The 19,212-nt window shown below is 36.5% G+C and overlaps 1 protein-coding gene across 1 annotated transcript; it reads left to right on the top strand.

The window, feature by feature from the left end:
• The first annotated feature begins 2,446 nt into the window (after positions 1–2,446).
• On the top strand, positions 2,447–19,212 carry ogre (optic ganglion reduced). The gene is made up of 2 exons (XM_065353604.1): positions 2,447–3,746; positions 17,817–19,212. The coding sequence occupies exons 1-2, from the start codon at positions 3,216–3,218 to the stop codon at positions 18,393–18,395; spliced, it is 1,110 nt and encodes a 369-aa protein (XP_065209676.1). The 5' UTR covers positions 2,447–3,215; the 3' UTR covers positions 18,396–19,212.

The raw sequence follows: 19,212 nt of genomic DNA on the forward strand, positions 1-19,212 counted from the left end.
GCGTCATTTTGAAATTTGAACTTTCAATTTAAAAGTTAAACTTTCAAATTTTGACAATTTCAAAATGCTTAAAAAGTTCAAAATTCAATACCTTTTTGAACTGTGAAATCAGTTTTGATCAAAGTATCATAGTTTTGGAGGAATGAGCTGCTAAAGTTGAGTACCTCGAGACAATGCGAAAATAATGGAAGCCCCCCCCCACCCGCCCCTTGAGTGGACTGGGACCAAAATGATTGCGGGTTTCTTACTTACTGGGTGGGTAGATATTGTAAAAAAAATTTGAGCGAAATCGAAAGACATGGCTTCCAAAATCGCACTTTTTTGGTCGAATTGACATGGAATGACCCACTTGACATTATAGGTAGGTCTTTTTGTAGCCTATCGTGATGACTTATAAAAAATTTTCGTTTTCCCAGTTCAATTTTAAGAAAGCCTCAAACATGGAATTTTTTATTTTGTAAAAGAGGAAAAAAATAGCTCGAGCGTAACGAGGGAAACAACTTTTTAAAATTCGTATTTTTATACGTAGGTGAAAACACAATGTTTTTTATGCAAAGAGTTTTTAGAAATTCCAAGTTTGAAAAAAAAGCAAACAGGCCCGAACAAATTGAGAGCATTCGGCAAAAGATGCCGAAAAAACGTATTTTCATAGGTGAAAAATAAAAATGTTTTTTACGCGAGGAGTTTGATTTTTTTGCTTTCAAAATTTTAAAATTTCGAATGATAACATTTTTTTTTTCAATTCCAACTTCGAAAAAGAAAAAGAAACAGTCCCGAACGAAGTTACGGTATTTGGGCAAAAGCGTTCTCAAAAATCGTATTTTGATGTATGAAAAAACAATGTTTTTATGCGAGGAGTTCGATTTTTTTGGTTTCAAAAATTCAGAATTTGAATGATGGTTTTTTAGAAGTTCCAAAGCAAACAGACCCAAACGAAGTGAAGGCAAAATCCGTTTCACTTCAACCTGGATACTTCTTCGGATATAAAAAACAGCTAAAACTTAGATTAATAACTTTTTCAATTAAAAAAAAAAAAATACCCAAACATGCAATAAACTCTTAAAACTTTGAGATATGTTTCATTATAAGGGCATTTTTTCAAAATTCCAAGGATTTAGCGTGAAAATTACGAAATTCCCTGACTTTTCCCGGTTGTTCAGATTTTACAGAGAATGGACACCCAGCACCATGTCTCCAAAATTTGACAACAGGGAGGGGGGGCGTTCCTCTGAATTCATACTCCCGTCTAGTTTCGTCCCTGCTTTCAGCTTGCTAATATTTCCATCTCATAAAAAGAAATCACTTGCCCATAAATTTACGAAAAATCTAATAAAATGTACGGTACCTATTCTTGGAGAGAGTGAGTAGGTACGTGTGCAGCACTTACAATTCCATAGTCCGGCATATGACAATAGGAGTAATTGCACCCCCCCCCCCCGGCCGATCCTCCGGGACAACTTTTTTCTTAATGGGGACATCCTAAGGCAAACTTGCCAAAAAAAGTTGGCCTTACTTACAAAATGGCCGCCATTTTGTAAGTAAGGCCAACTTTTTTTTTTTTTGGCACGTTTGCTTTAAAATGTTTCTTAGGATGTCTCCTTTAAGAAAAAAGTTGTCCCGGACAATCGGCCGGGGGGGGGGGGTGCAGTGCAATTACTCCTATTGTCATATGCCGGACTAATATCTATCTACAAATAATGAGACGAGTAAAAAACACACATTTCAATGTACTCGTTTCATTCGTATAGTACTTATCACAACACACCTGTATGACAATAATATTATTATTAACTCATAAGTCATAATGACACTTCTAATAGTCCATGTCTACCATTAAGCATACTCGATGAGAATTTCTCATTTTTCAACCGATTCAACGAGGAAAGTTACGAAGGAAGGGCAAATTGATATGAAAACATGAGTGGCTGAAATCTACTTTCTAAAAACTTGCTGTCTCGTATTCATTCAGCGAATTAACGCCTTAGAGCTTCGATATTGCAAATATTCAAATATACGACCATAAGTACAGGAGTTCCTGCAGAGACGTAGGGTAATCTTCTTAAATAAACATAACTCTAGGTACTTTGAGGTAAATCAGACATGTACATAAAGGACTACGTACGCCATAAACAGAGCTAAGCATCTAAAAACCGAAAGACGCAGCAGACATAGCGACTATTTCCCAAAAATGACGCATTAATTCGGCACTCCGTAGGTACTCGTAAAAAAAACCTTGAGATTACGTAAATCTTACGTTTCATTGAGAAAGAGAGACGCCGAAAAAAAAACGAAACAAGTGTAGGAAAATCCATACCAATACACACACACAAACACACTCGGGCAAATACGTCTATGACTACTTATGACAGCTGCGTCGGCGTCGCGCCGCTTCGCTGCCGCTCAGGTTGGTAACACTGGAGCGGGCGTTATTTTGACGCGGTCGTGTGTACGGATACGGACGGCCACGGTTGAATTAGGCATAGTTGTTGGCGATAGACTGTAGTAACAGTGTAATGTGCTCTAGTATTTTCATTTCATGTTGTATTGTGATGTGAACTGCTATTATCACTGGAGAAGGAGAAGGGTACAGTGCGGCTGTGCGGCGGCGAGAAGAGCAAGGAACCGAGGAAGCCGAATAGAACAGAACCTAGAACGTGACCAAACTAGCTAGGCGATCGCGTAAATGATATTCTACTACAGATGCACGAGTTCGAGTACGAGTAGTAGTCGAGTTGACTAGTGAGTAAGGTACCTACTACGATGATGTTACGACCGGCGGTGCGAGTCCGAGTCTGAGTCTATAGTGTTACGTGTTACGCCAAATCCTGATCCGAGGCGAAAAATCTTTCGAAATCTCCGATAGTGATTGGTGAATGGTGATCTACGAATTTCGAATTCGAATCTGTGCCGAATGAAAATGTCGTCGCGACGTCTCCATCATTGAAGTGCAAGTGCTGATGCATCTGTCGCGAGTGAATTTCGTATTGCACAATATAGATTCGGCGACCAATATGTCGATTTGGAAGATTCTCTATATCGCGTCTTATCTGCGTACTTTTTCTTAGTGTGTCGTGATCGGAGTGGAGTGCTTCGACTCGGGTGTTTGTACTACTGGAGTTCTGTTCAGTTGTTGTTGTTGTAATATTGTGTGATCAGTTTCGCGCGTGATTTGCGTCTGCGTCCACAGTGAATTGTGATCCATCCAATCGCCCGATATGGCGAATATGCTCAAAGTTTTCGGCGGTCTCAAAGATTTCTTGAAAAAAGAAGAAGTCGTCAAAGACGGCCCCATCTTTCGATTCCATAACGTGTTCACCGCTATCATCTTGTTCTCGTGCTCGTTGATAGTGACCGCTTCTCAACTCGTTGGTGATCCCATCCAATGCATCGTTGACGACAGTGAGAAAAGACTAAGGAAACCGATCAATACGTATTGCTGGATTACGTCCACGTTTACCATTCCTCGAGTCCCCGGCGAGCAAGTGGGCCTTCATGTGGCTCATCCGGGCGTCGGGCCCGACATCGGAGGCAATTCGTCCAAGACTTACTACACCTACTACCAATGGGTTTGCTTCGTGTTATTCTTCCAAGGAGCCGCGTGCTACTTTCCCAAATGGTTGTGGGATAATTACGAAGGCGGTCTAATGAAAACTCTGGTCACCGGACTCAATCATTACATGTACACTGAGAAAGAAAAAAATATCAAAAAAGATACCATCGTTCAATACGTACTAGATCATGCTAAGGTAAATATAAATAATTATCATCCGTAATGCTTATATTAACCTCCCTCCCCCCTCCCACCCTACACTTTTCATTTTCCCTCTTCCTACTTCACAAATCAGAGAATCGGTTCAGAATTTGTTTTCAGCATCAGGATTACATCGACAATAAATGATGGGGGAAAAAAATCAATTTTGTCTCTCTATCTGGGTCTCATACAATTCAAACTTTCGATACCCCAACCCAACGATTTAAAAATCCAACTAGTACATCGTATAATCGATCGAAATCGTACCACTTCCAACACAATCAAATTTATACAACATTATTAGGTGTACCTATGACGTACTTATACCTACACGACAATACATAATGTATGTGTATTTATAAGTAAGTACATTACAATACGCTGCGTAATACCACCTCCTGATACTCTCGAGCTGTTTGTTAAAAGTCTTATAATCTTTGTTTATTTGTGTACGTAGTCGTGTACCGAAAAGCTCGCCGTATTTTTCGTGTATTATTTGTGTATACAAACTACAAACTTAGGTGGTAATATTATGCCCTGATGTACCTACATCAACCATTTAGGCATAATATACAATACAATATTATGCGTACACATACGAACCTATAATACCTATTCGAGTACATTCGATACACTCGCCGGTTCGTGTGTAATGTGTATGTATTTATAAACCAGTTCTTACTCGTTTTAAATTCATTCGCTCGCATTATAATACAGATTCTTCTCGTTAATTCGCCTCATTTAAAACGATTAATACCGACGAGTCTGTGTTAGAAATACGATACTAATTACCATAGCCCCTTTTAATCCTGCAGTATAACCTATTGATACCTTTAACCATCCCTCCCTGCCCTTGTCCCAGCTCGCAGGTTGTTTGTTTGTTTTCATTAAAATAGATATCCAAACAGTAACACCGCACCACAGGTGCAGGGTATAGACTGAGGTCGATACTTTTTTCTGTTTTTCACCAGATCTCATCTTGACACATCTGTAGAACAGTTTTTCTGGCTGCGAAGACTCCACATTGGCCATAAAAATGATGAAATCGAAGCCAGATGTTTCGAGTAGCTTCGAGTAATGTTCTTTTGACGGTTGAACTTCACCCTAAGCATAAAAACATCCCTGAGACTATATGAATGATGAAAAGTTGTCGAGCGATTGAAACATTTTCCCCTTCTTCTTCAAAACGTGCTCTTATAAGAGATAAGCATAGTCGATCATTTTAGGTGAATGTAACTGATGAAATCGAACCTGGAAGTTTCGAGTGTTTTTTTTTACTCAATTGAACTTCACCCTAAAAGATAACCCTGGCCCCTGAGAGGACAAATCACGAAAATTACTCGAAAAACCGACCCCACCTCCCCCACTTGATCAAACATGGGTCTTTCTGTGATTAACTAAATCGAATCTAGAAGCTTAATGTGATTCTCTCGTCAGTCAAGTATCAGTCAAAAACTACCTCTGAGATGAAAAACGTCGAAAAATGGTATTTGGAATTGACCCCCCCCCCCTATCGCCTCCTCATTCCCCCAAAAAGTGCTTCCAGGACTAGATGAAGGTAATCAATTATTGACAATCAAAGCCGATTCCTCAAATGATTCTTTTGTCAGTTAAGTTTCAGCCAAAAATACCCATGAGATGAAAAACGTCGAAAAATGGTATTTGGAATTGACCCCCCCCCTATCGTCTCCTCCTTCCCCCAAAAAGTGCTCCCGGGACTAGATGAATGTAATCAATTATTGACGATCGAAGCAGATTCCTCAAATGGTTCTTTTGTCAGTCAAGTTACAGCCCAAAAATACCCCTGAGATGAAAAACATCGAAAAATGGTATTTGGAATTGACCCCCCCCCCCCCACCCAAAAAGTGCTCGCAGCACTAAAGGTATTAACCAATTATTAACAATCAAAGCCAGATTCCTCAAAATGGTTCTCTTGTCAGTTGAAAAGAGTATTCTAGAGATAACGAATAAATAAATCGAATTTGATGTCGTTCAATTGAGCACCCTCCCCTTCCCTCCAGAATATGCTCTTTCGATTGGGCCCAATTATTAACAATCCAATCCTGATGCCTCAAGATGTTATTTTTCGAATTGAATGACGAAAATCTGAGTTGATGAATTGACAAGAGCAGACCCATCGACTCCGATTCAGCAAAAATTTGGCTCGTGGAAAGAGCTTCTCAACCAGACCTCAGAACCAAATTTTGAGCTGCCCAAGTTGATTATTCGATTTCTGGCGAATTTTTTTAAAATGGTGGAAATGTACCCCATTCGTACTTCAATTTTCTACAGCAAAAAAAGTGAACTTATAAATGAAAATCTGAAAATCAGCCCCTGTTTTAAAGTCTACCCCTCCCCCTCCCCCTCCCATCGATTTACACTATTTTTGAGCCGATCTGGAGCCTCCAGCAAAAGATGACTTTTACCAAAAAATTCAAAAACATTCACTGTGAACTCATCATCACCTCAGATTTGTGATTCACTGACCTTAATCGATTTGGAATGTCGAACATATGACGAGGCTAAATTTTCAGCTGCCAAAATTGATCACAGCGCCTTCTGGAGCAATTTGAATTGATGGAGAAAATTCAACGTTTGCTGGAGGCAACAGCTCGGCTCGAAAATGGTGGCAATCGATTTGCAAGTGTTGGAACTTTTTAAAAATTTCTTGTAAAAATTGGTGACTTGAGAACTAACTTGTGAAAAAAATACCCTTTTCAAACAGCCACCTCCAAAAAGTCGAGAAATCAACTTGGACACCTCTAAATTTGGTTCAGAGGTCTGAGTGAAGATACTCTACAGTCTTCAAAATTCAGCTGACAGAGTTGACTTGTTGTAAAGGTTAATTGAAACTGAAATTCTCTCCTCCCTTGCCTCGTAAAAAAGAGGTTCTATAGGATAGAGGTAATGATGAAATCAAAACCAAATGTCTCGATGGTTTTTTGGCCAGCCTACTCCAAAGTTGAAAGATACCCCAGAGACCATGAATGACGAAAATTGGTGTTATGGACTTAAGGAACACCCCTCCTCCCCCTCACCTGGTGAATGTGCTTCTAGGATACGGGTAATCGATAATTGCGAATTTAATATGTAAATAGGAGATATTCTCTATGATAATTTCACGTAAAACAATTTTGGTCTGGTAAAAAGCAGGCCCACGGTATGTTGCATAAGGGTAGCCAAGGTCCGTGGAATTGCCAAAAGCTTTTCATCAGGTTAGAAGAATTCGTGATTATTTTTCTACAGTTTTCTTAAAAAATCAGAAAAATCCAGAAGACGAAAACAAGAAATTTTTCATAGTAAATTTCCAAGTACTTGACCCGATTCGGCAATAATTTTTATATTCGATTTCTAAAATTACAATTTGAAATGGTTTTTTGAATCAAGAAGGGCTACACAGTTCCTTAAGCCCATCTACAATAAAAATTCAATCCTAATCGCAGATTTCAGGGTCATTAAAATGAGAATCTCTACGCTAATTTTTTTTTTTAATAAATCGCAAACTCGATCGAGTTTCTGGAATTTAGCTGATAAAAGAAATTATTGGAAGAGGTGAGAAGGAGGGGGAGGGGTCGTATTTTTTGATATTTCCTTGGGCCTGGGTTGAAAAAAATTCCAGCCATGAGTCTGACCAAAATTATCAAATTGCCTACCTAGTTCATTTTCAACCAGGCATAGATAGCAAAAAAAAAAAAAAAAAAAATAGAAATAAAATACCTAACTATCGCATACTTCTGCAGTATAAGTTTATTGAACTCGACGGTCAATTTTAATTACCTTTTCTACGATTCGTTTACTATCCAACTACATACGAGTATTTGTACACAGACAACGTTACACCCGCAAATGATTAATTATCCGCATCGAGTTGTGCACGAGCACTCGCCCGAATGCCAAAAATGAAATCTAAAATACGAGTTGTCAAATTTTATGACCGCGTTAATGACTGATTTTGGGAAATGTGTTAAAAGGTTGAAATCCTATACTCAAACTATATGAGGCGTTTCTTTGAAGTTATTACTCGTATTTCAGCCAATTGAGTTTGGAGACATTTCCACGTCTACCTACCACGTATTCAACTACATTCAATCGTATTGTTGGCCATTGAGCACTGACAAGAGTATGATGAAACTTGCAAACAGTCCTAACGTGTGAATTGGGTTTTATAGCCACGTTTTATTATCATTCGCCTACTGTGGTCGTAAAAAGTCAGCCTGCATCGTGAAAAATTCTGAATTTTTCATACAGTAACGGTTACCAACTCGATTACAATGAGTTCTTTTATCGTAATACGTAGGTCATCGCCGAGCAGGCGAGCACTCTGGATTTCCCAACATGGGATGATACGTCTGTCTACCTATCAGAGCGTTAAAAATTAAAATTTTCCAATAGGACTGGTCCAGTTTTGAAGTAATATATTTGAAAATATGCTACTACCACTACCCCCTTCCCAGTTCTCCATTTAAAACGATTTATAAATTCGAGATGAAAAAAAAACTGAATCACAATAATTCTTAGAACCAAATACCTAGGTGAATATTTTCTCCAATAAAAATCAAAATATGTGATGATTTTCAATGAATTTTGGAAGTTTGACATTACGCAAGATTGATCAATTAGATTCCAACTTACTCTCATTTCAGACGTTCCACATTTCTCAATCCGCGATTCGAGGAAAATTACTCCCTCTACCCTCTTCTTCCTACAATTCTACTTTATCAAAAACCCATAGCGTCATCTTATAAACGTTCAAACGAATCAATCGATGTAGGTAGAATAATGAAGACCGAGGGGAGAAACACTGAAAAAAAAAATAGTTCATTATCGTCTGACAATTAGTCTCCATGAAATCAGTTCTCGTTTGCATAAACTATAAGCCACCGGATTATCACACAGGACGGACATAAAAATTATGAATAATAGTCTCCTCTTATCAACTATTACGTCATAGTGTAATGTATAAATTATAAACATGGTTGATGACAGATATCGATAGTAAAAAACATTCGTCCATCTGTTCCTCAAATATTGAGAATTTTTTTACCTTGTACTTTGGCCCATTGGGAGAAATTCATCACGTATTGTTTACCTATTTGTTATCACTAATTTTGAACCTTTTGTCACAAATTTCTTTTGTACCAGAATTCATTCCTAATCAAACAAAACGTGCTGTTGAGGGGTTCGGTTTATTTTTGGTTTCAATATCAAGTAGGTATGCGTATGCATCACGACGATCGTACTGCTGCAATATTAATAGGCAACGTTAAAACGCTTTGAAAACTTTTACAACTACATCTGGATGTCATTTTGAAATTAAATACTTCGAAAATATTAACGAACTTTTACACACATGTGTGTATTTTTGTTGAAAACCTTGTGAAGATCCCGAGGGAGATGAAGGTCAACTGACGACTGTATGAGAAAATGAAATTATTTCTCTCGAATGATCATAAAATTTATATTTGCTTCCAAGATGCTACTTTGAAAGTAGATTTTGGAGTTACCAGAGCAAATAACACCAATTTTCTGTAAAAAAAAAAAAAAAAAAAATTAAAAATGACCCATCCTGCGTGAATTTTAAGAATTTCCATGCCAGAAGTTCAATATTGAAAAATTAGGTCCTCAATACGAGCACGAGGATATCCCAAAGTTAAACTTGACACAGCAAATTACCTCTTTACCCAAAATATACAAATTTTTACAAATTTGGAAGCATTAAAATTTTATAGATTATCAAAAACTTCCAAAAAATTGCGTTTTTCACCAGATTTTTTTTTAAATTTCTAATTCAAAAATGAAATGTTGACAAATTTTCAAAAACTTTTTCGATTTTGCTCACAACACATTACACAATATTGTTTAAGTTATTCTTCATCGAAATTTTTTCAAATTCAAAAACAGTAACATTTTTCTGATCATCGAAATTTCAGTTTTTTACCAAATTTTTTGTGAATTCTAAATTCCAAAATTGTGAAACTTTTTCTCTAAAAGCTGTCGAAGTTGTCATTAAAAAAAAAATGAAACGTTGTTTAAATTGTTTCTCAGGGAGGCCGAAGCGTGACGAAAGGATATCTGGTGAGCGGGGGGGGGGTGCGAAATTTTCTCAGCTTTTCATGCCTGACTCCCCCCTTTCCCTCCCTCTAGTATTTTTCATGCTAATTTGCCAGATGTGGTTCGAACAAATTTTGGTGAAAACAAAAATGTTGAATAATTTCAACCTTGACAAAAAATTTGAATTGCTCCATTGCAAGGGTGGTACTGAAATCAAAAATTCGCATTTTTTGTGTTTTTTTACCAGCCTTTTGGCGTTTGAAAATCTTTGATTTTACTCGAGCGAAGCTTCAGAAAATTTACAATTAGTGAGGTAACACAAAAAATTATTTTCAAAACGAAAAGTTTCAAAGCTAAAATGTAGTGATTTTTGGTAGGTACTTTTGAATAAAATTTTACACCTGAAAATTTTTGAGAATTTTTAATTCAAGCTCCCTTGCTTACCTACTCAATTTCCACTCAATTTAAACAACTTTTTCCAACTCAACCAATTTCTCCCAAAAGTTCCCATCCCAATTCTTGTAAATTTTACTGTCTTGAGTGGGGAGGAGGATACACCAATTTTTTCGGCACGCTTCGAGGGGGGAAGGGGGAGAGGTTGAAAACATTTTCAGGTGATATTTAGGTCTACTGAAGTTGTATCCTCGATTTCTAAAGTGAATGACGACTCGAGTTCAATCTTTTTCGAAAACATACTTATCGCAACCGTTTTTCAGTCAAACTTCTCGTATGAAAATTTTTCACAATATTTCATCATAAATGATCGTGAATGTTCAACGACCAAAAACCCTCATTTCTACACAGCTAAAATGTCAACAATTTGTAAAATATCGTGAAAAAACAGCGACAGAGATGAGACATACCTATAGCCAAGTATTGTTTGAATTGTTGGAAAATTCTAAAAAAAAAAATAAAATAAATAATAAGGAAATAGTCGTTAATACCTATTCTTTTACGTATTGTCAAAATTTAGGTATCTCGTTACCATTGTTGTGTCGTGTCAATATGTAGTACAAATAATGACAATTATTTCGAAATAACTGATGAAAGGGACTCTAGAGACAAATCATGGTATGGGAGCTAACGAGCTATGTTTGTCCTTTTGTTCGACTTGTTTTCGCAGACCACCAAATAATTTCAATTTCTAGGAAATATGCCCGAATACTCAGGTAAGTACCTTATATGAAAGAAATGAGACGGCGACTTGTTATCAATCTGAAGGTCTAGACTCTTTCCTGTTCCAACAGTCAGCTTGTTAGAATGTGAAAAACGTCCTGCAATGATGTAGAACTTAGCATCATTATACATACTATAGTTGTAGGTACATGGAAATAAATTCAGTATTTTCCCCTCGAGTCGATTTCATCATCTTGAACTCTGTCTAGGTAGGTACCTATTGTAATTTTAAATTTCAAGCTGAAATTGAACCGAATATTTCGTATTCCAAGAACCGATGAAATTACAATATCTAATGCATTCGATCGCCTCTTTATCTCATCCCATTACATTTTCGATAAAAATTATCATCTTCTGTACGAGAGTTCAAACATGCTCAACTATATGGTGAATAGTGGTATGGCAGAGGCAGTTTCTTTTAAATTGTATGTACTACGTAATGCACCATTAACGAGCATCTGCTAATAAGCCTTAGTCCTCTGTTCTTTCGCATTTTTCCGCTGGTAGGTATTCGATGTGTTAATGGCTCGCCAGTCGTCATTATTGCGAAAATAAAAATCACAATTTTCTTAGAAATTGATCTTCGCTATTCTTACAACTTGATCTATAGGTGGGTATAGTGTTGATTTTTCGATTCCATTTCTGGTAGGTATTGTTTATTCCCTTCTAATGGGTAATCAGTTCACTGTTCATTTACACGTAGATCGTATAGGTCTCCTTGCCATGTGAGAAAATTCTCTGAACCATATCCATCGGATATATCAGAAGAGTATTGAAGTACTGTGCCGGTGTTTTGTTGTTTTGTTCCAAGTTAGGTCATCGCCGTCGTCGTCGACCCCTTATTGGGTCATCGTTCGGGTATATTTATAACTGCGTTATCATTTTACCTACATTCTAGTGCGTCTACTACGAGTATTTTCGTTCCGAACACCCAATATGCATTTGTACACGTGAAAAAAAGCCACCCTAACGACGTAAACGCCTAGTTACGCAAATACACTGCCACGTGTATGTTCACGCAAGCGTAGTAGGCCTAAACTATCGTACTACGAGCAAGTACCTTACCTACATCGTATACTTGCACGTAGCTTACGTTAGGGTTCCATGAAAGACTTGAGTAACGATTTCCGTCTGTCCCAGCAATCCTTTCGATTCGACAGCTGACTCGTACTCCGGTCAATACTCGACACTTTGATGGGGTTGAAAATCGTCTTAATAACGACGTCACTGCCACTGGTATGACGGCATAATATGTACATTTACGTTGTGACCATCAGATTTCAATAATTTATGTCTAATAATTATTGTACTTATTCGTAAAGAAAGTACCTACGTATCAGAGTCGTAATTGCTTTTCTAGGACATAAAACACCATGTTAACTGTTGATTGAACAGGATTAATAAACGAGCTTGAGAATTTCCACTATATGTGTGATGTAACTGCCTGTACTGTTTGGTCTCAGAAACGCAGGAAAAGTCAAGGAAATTACATTCTTGTGGAAAAATTGCAGAACTTTGCCCCCGCCACAATTTATTGAAAATTGAAAATTCAAGAAAAACACGTTCAGATCATCTATTTCATAATGATCAGCATCACTGAAACCCGATTAACTTATAGGTACATGCCTATACAATACGATTTGTTCAATTTTCAGGACGAGGGGGGGGCAATCGGGTCGTCGAATAAAAAAAACGAGATGATATTCGTATTCAATGCTTCCAAAAACTGATAATCCACCATTTGTCACACGATTTCTTCAATTTTAAAACAATTTTGGGGACTAACGGGGGCGTTAGAGGTACCGAAATAAGAAAATAAGTTGATATTCGTAATCAGCGCTCCCAAAAACCTAGTAGTCCGGCATATGCCAACAGGAGTAATTGCACCACCCGCCCCCCCCACCGATCCTCTGGGACAACTTTTTTCCTAAAGGGGACATCCTGAGGAACATTTTAAAGCAAACTTGACCAAAAAAAAGTTGGCCTTACTTAAAAAATGGCGGCCATTTTGATTGACAGGTTGGCCGAAGTCGAAGATTTTACGTTTTAACATGGGACTTGCACGAAATTTTTCAAACTTTCCAAAGGTAGATCGAAAGATCATGCAAAAATTTATCACCTGTCAAAATTTCAAGTGCTAAAGTGTGTTTTTCGATTTTTAGTGAATTTTTGAAAATCCAATTTAGGTTAAAAACGAGAGAAAAAATCAAAATTTTACCAAATTGACCAAGAAAGCTGAAATTTGGGATATACCCTATTCTCGACATGCCAAATCGATTGGAAACGGCTTCAACCCGTTTGGAGCAGTTTTGGAGCCTCCAGCAGATTTTTGAAACTCGAAATGTCCATAAAATTCCATCAAATTGGAGTTGTAAAGTTGAAATTTATTCTAAAAACTAATTTCAATACGCTACGAAGTACTGCAGATGAATTTCGAGTCATTTTGGAGGCTCCAGTGACTTTTTGACCATTCCTGAAGCCTCCAGCAGATTTTTTAAACTTTACATTTTTACAAAATTTCATCAAATGGAGATGGAAAGCTGAAATTTACTCTACACTCCAATTTTAACACCCTCTGCAGACGACTTCAGGTGGGTTCAAGTCATTTTAGAGCCTCCAGCGACTTTTTTGAAAATTACTGGAACCTCGAGTAGGTTTTTGAAACTTGAAATTTCCCCAAAATTTCATCAAATTGAGATGGAGAGTCGAAATTCATTCTGCAAACTAATTTCAATACGCTACGAAGTTGACTGCTGGTGGATTTCAAGTCGTTTTGGAGCCTCCAGCGACTTTTCGAAAGGTTGTATGGAGTTTTTTTGGAAAATTGAAATTTCCTAAAAGTAGCTGGATGCTTCATCAAAACCATCTGAAACCACCATGTAGCCTGCGAAGTAAATTTCAGCTTGCCAACTCCATTTGATAAATTAATGTTAGGGAAATTTCAAGTTCCAAAAATCTGCTGGAGGCTCCAGTAATTTTCAAAAAAGTCGCTGAAGGCTCTAAAATGACTTGAACACACCTGAAGTCGTCTTCAGAGGGTGTGAAAATTGGAGTGTAGAGTAAATTTCAGCTTTCCATCTCCATTTGAAGAGTGATATTCCAAAACTCGCTTTGTCCATTTTCACAACTTTTCAGGAGAGAGGAAAAACAGTTTCCCTTTAAACGGGTAAATTGGCTTTTTAGGCGAGTTTAGCACTTTATTTGGGTGGATTTATGATGTAGGAGTGTAGGTATACATTTCATCCACTAAATTCTGCTGAAAAAATTTCAATAAAAATGGACAAAGCGCGTTTTGGAACATTATTTTTTTTTTAATTTTTAGTGAATTGGCTATTTAGGTGAGTTTAACACCTCATTTTGGTAGGTTGATGATGTAGGAATGTGAGTTAATACTTCATCTACCAGGTACCACTGAAAACCCAACTTTGATAAAAATGGACAAAGCGAGTTTTGGAATATCACTCTTCATTTAATGAAATTTTGTGAAAATTTAAAATTTCAAAAATCTGCCGGAGGCTCCAGAACTGCTCAAAACGGGTTGAAACCGTTTCCAATCGATTTGGCATGTCGAGAATAGGGTATATCCCAAATTTCAGCTATCTCGGTCAATTTGGTAAAATTTTGATTTTTTCCCTCATTTTTGGGCTAAATTCGATTTTTAAAAATTCACTAAAAATTGAAAAACGCACTTTAGCACTTGAAATTTTGGCAGGTTATGAATTTTTGCATGATCTTTCGATCTACCTTTGTAAAGTTTGAAAAAGTTCGTGCAAGTCCTATGTTAAAACGCAAAATCTGCGACTTCGGCTGACCTGTCAATCAAAATGACCGCCATTTTGTAAGTAAGGCCAATTTTTTTTTGGGCAAGTTTGCTTTAAAATGTTCCTTAGGATGTCCCCTTTAAGAAAAAAGCTGTCCCGGAGGATCAGCGGGGTAGGTGGGTGCAATAACTCCTATTGTCATATGCCGGACTATAACATACCCATGTCATTCTCGAAAACGTCTAAAACGACATGTAACAGTACAATACTTCTAAATTTTTTACCAAGATTTGAAAGCTTTGTACCCCCTCTCCCCCTCTTCCAAGAAATATATACCACATTGAAAAGTTTTCAAGTGTAAATATCATAAAAATGCATGCATCTTGATTTTTTTTTTTTAGTTCCTAAATCATAGTTCCAAAGTAGGAAAATTTTTTGAAAATTCAACTTTGAAAAAAGCTCAACATCAAATTTGGTCAACATAATTCGAAACTAATCTAAATCACTTTTAAAATGTCGCAAACAAATTTTTTCCACTGAAAAAAAAAAAAACAGCTCCACCAGCCTCAAAGGAAATTTGAGAAACCTTCAAGAAAATTTTGAGCTAAATCGAACCTTGCTGCCAATTGTAAAATTAGTTCATTTTGGTTGAAAATGAGTAGTTTCTTTTATCCTGGAACTGGAAGATTAATTTTCCTGAGGTGACCTTGTTTTTATAGAAATCAATTTGGTGAGGGAATTGTGTACACGTACCCTGAAATTTTAGAAAATTCAATGAATATTTCGGTGCCTGGTTTTGATTTTAATACTGAAGTAAATATTTTGGAACGGAGAGGGGAGAGGGAGGAGATTGAATGCCTCAAAATGTCAAATTCAAAATTGTTTTTCATTTTTAAACATTTTAGGGGCCCATAATTTTTTCAATCAACACTACGAAAATTTTTTTTATGGGAACTCAAAATTCAAGAATCATTGATTTATGAATTCAAATAACTACTCTCGTTTGGGGCATGAAAAACATAAAGAAACAGACCAGGGAAGGGTATTTAAATTCTTTCAATTTTCTTCGACATTTTTTGGTTGTCGCACAATCTTTTCATACCTACCTCAATGAGACAACAAAATGCTTGAAAATTCCTAATGAAATGCATTAATTTATAAAAATGTCAGGACCTTTCAAACATTTGTTTCATTTTTTATTTTTCCTGATTTTTCTCGATTTTAAGAGCTCAGCACGCAGTTTTAATTTTTGAAAAGTATGTTTTTTGGAAAAATTCCGAGGCAGAAATGGAGCAGTGAAAAAGACATTCATCACATTAATTTTCAACTGTGGGGAGGGGGGGGGGGGGTGAAATTCTTTCGGCGCTACGTTCTTGGATTCCAGGAGGGGAATAAAAAAATATATTATATGTAATTATTTTATATTGAAGGGAGGAGGAGATTATGAAAAAAATGAAACTTAGAAATAAGGACCAGACGAATTTTTGAAAAATGTTGAGTGAGTGGTGTTTTCTTCTCACAATGAACTGCTGCCAAATCAGCTGCTTGAGGCACATGAAGAAAAATTTAGAAACAATATTGCTAACGGAAGACCCCTCTTTAGTCTTTTCTCCTCAAAAATTACACAGCTGTTTCAAGTTTTCAACATTGAAAAACGATCGCCTGAATTTCGAATAATTCAGAAAAATCAAAATTTCGCTAAACTTAGCCAGAAATCTGAAATTTGCCACTTACTATCTATACTTGTTACTTATCCTCTCCCCAAACCGAATTACAGCTGCTGTGGAACCGTTTTTGAGCAATTCCAAAGCATGCAGAGAAATTTTGAAAATTACAATTTTCATGAAATTTCACTCGATCAAGTGAAGGACTGGTTGAAAAAAAGCACCAATGTCAGAACTGAACTTGGCACTTGATAAAAAAAATGTCATCAGATTAGTGAAAGCTCAGAGCTATATTTCGACAACAATTATAATTTGAACAGTATACGAATTAGACCCTACGAATTGAAAGTTCTTAAAAATATTGACGAATGTAGATTTTTTTCTCAAAATTTTTTTTCTGAGAAATATCCAAACAATAAGTGTCAAGATCTTACAGCTCGATTGAAGTTGGTTTCGAATTGCTTTGGCACCTCCAGAAACATTTTCAAAATTCTAGCTTTCCAAAAAAGTGGCTCAAAATCTGTCCCAATGAGCTTCAGCACTCATAAACGCCTTCGGTGCATGCTTGTATCCTATTTGGCTGATTAAACATAATTTTTCTAAAATGATATGGATTTCTATTCAACTTTTGAAAATGAACAATAAACATTTCCTACTAAAATGGCCCATCTTCGAAATTCAAGAAGCTGCGAGTATAAAAACTCGAATTTTTAAATAAGTCACTAATTTTGATTGTTGCCTACAGCTTCTTCAATTTCAAAAATTGGCCATTTCGATGGAGAAATTGTTTTTTTGAGTCTTCACAAGTTATCCTACTTCTGTGTTCCAAAACTTTTAATTTTCGGGTATTTTGAATTTTTGAAATATTAGTCCCTGCAAATTTCACTCGAGTATTTTCAGAAGACGTCATATTGAGCGAAATCCCAACTCTTTCAAAAATCGAAAGAGTCAACTTTCCATTCCAATGATTAGTGGGGAGGAGGAGAGCTCTGAGTTCAAAATCTATTTCCCAAGCTAAATCGTTCATCTGAATTCCTGCGCGTTGATTTGAACTATTTTAATCCAATGCAGATCGAACTGAATTCATGTGAATAATCCACTCTCGCGAATAAAAAGACAGCTGCGGTTGTTGCTCGTCGCATCGCCCGACTATATTGGCACCATTCGGGAGTTTTGCTAATTCACTAAGCAGCCCAGCAACACAACATAGCTTTGTTTACCGCACAAATGATCAATTAGTTAAGGCACTGCGGTGAGAGTCTCGGTGGTACGGACGTAAACCAGCATTCTACTTTCTCTCGATTCAAAACTCGACTCGAACAATTTTCCTCAATTATAACATCTCCACTCCTTCTATTGTTAGGTTGTTAGGTTGAATTTTCGATTAAAGTACGCGTGTTTTTTTCTTTCCAGACACATCGTATGTACGCGATACGCTACTGGCTGTGCGAATTCCTGTGCTTCGTCAACATCCTGACGCAGCTGTATTTCATGAACGAATTCTTCAACGGCGAATTTCTGCAGTACGGATTAGACGTGCTCAAATTATCGGACCGATCGCAAGATTCCAGATACGATCCCATGATCTACATATTTCCTCGCGTCACCAAATGCACATTCCGCAAATACGGTCCCAGCGGTGGTCAAGTCAGACTGGACGCTCTTTGTGTTCTACCTCTGAACGTAGTCAATGAAAAAACCTACATTTTCATATGGTTTTGGTTCATCTTCCTAGCCGCTTTATTGACTTTACTCATGGCTTATCGAATATGCCTGATTATGTTCCCGGCGCTCAGACCACGACTACTGAAAACCACTCGCAAAGTCGCCTCCAGACGAGATGCTCGTATTGTTTCCGAAAATCTGGACGTCGGTGACTGGTGGGTGCTCTATATGTTGGGTAAGAATCTCGATCGAATCGTTTACAACGAGATAGTCGTCGATTTGGCCAAAAAAATGGAAGACCCCGATGGCAAACTGATGAAACGGTAGCGAGTACCCTAGGTTCATCTACCTCACCTAGACTATAAAATTCATTTTCAAAATATTATGATTTAACAATTGGTGATCGTTATTAGTGATTTTTTTTATAATTCATTTCCTTTTCTTTACGTGTATTTTGTTTATTTTGCAAAGATGCGTGTATTATTCTCCTTTTCAATTATCACGTTTCCACGTAATTTTTTTATCTAGTTTATTTTTATATTTACGTGTTTTCTGTTTCCTCGTGTTTTTTTTTCTCTTTTTTACATTAAATCTGCGTTTACGAGCGTTATAATGTCGTTTTTTTAAATATTATTATTAAAGTGAGAAATAATTTGTTTCCTTCATTTTTACGCTTGTTTGTTTTTTTTTCTCTTAAAAATATTCGAAATTTATTTTTTATTTTTATATTACGTATGCTTAAACTTTTGAAAAAGTATCGTTTATAAATTGATTTATAATATAGTTGAGCTATTGTTTCTATATGAATCGTATGATTAATTCGTAATTCGAGATTTTTTATTTTGTTATTTTGCTGCCACAATTGACAAGCGGTGAATTTATTTTTTATACTCGTGTTTCGATTCAGTTCGTATAAATAGTGTCAATTAAACGAAAAATGAGATTTTATTTCTTTTAAAATTCATGCAATCGCATTTATTATACTGAATAATGATATTAGGTTATCGGTACCATTCCTTTTAGTTATGTTTATATTGTCGATGGTTCTATTTTTTTTTTTTTACTATTTTTTTACTCATTATTTTAAAATATATTTGTACAACTTTGTTCGTAAACGTTATTAAATTTTCATTATTACAAAAAA

Source organism: Planococcus citri, chromosome 2, assembly GCF_950023065.1.
Source record: "Planococcus citri chromosome 2, ihPlaCitr1.1, whole genome shotgun sequence".
Classification (NCBI taxonomy): Eukaryota; Metazoa; Arthropoda; class Insecta; order Hemiptera; family Pseudococcidae; genus Planococcus; species Planococcus citri.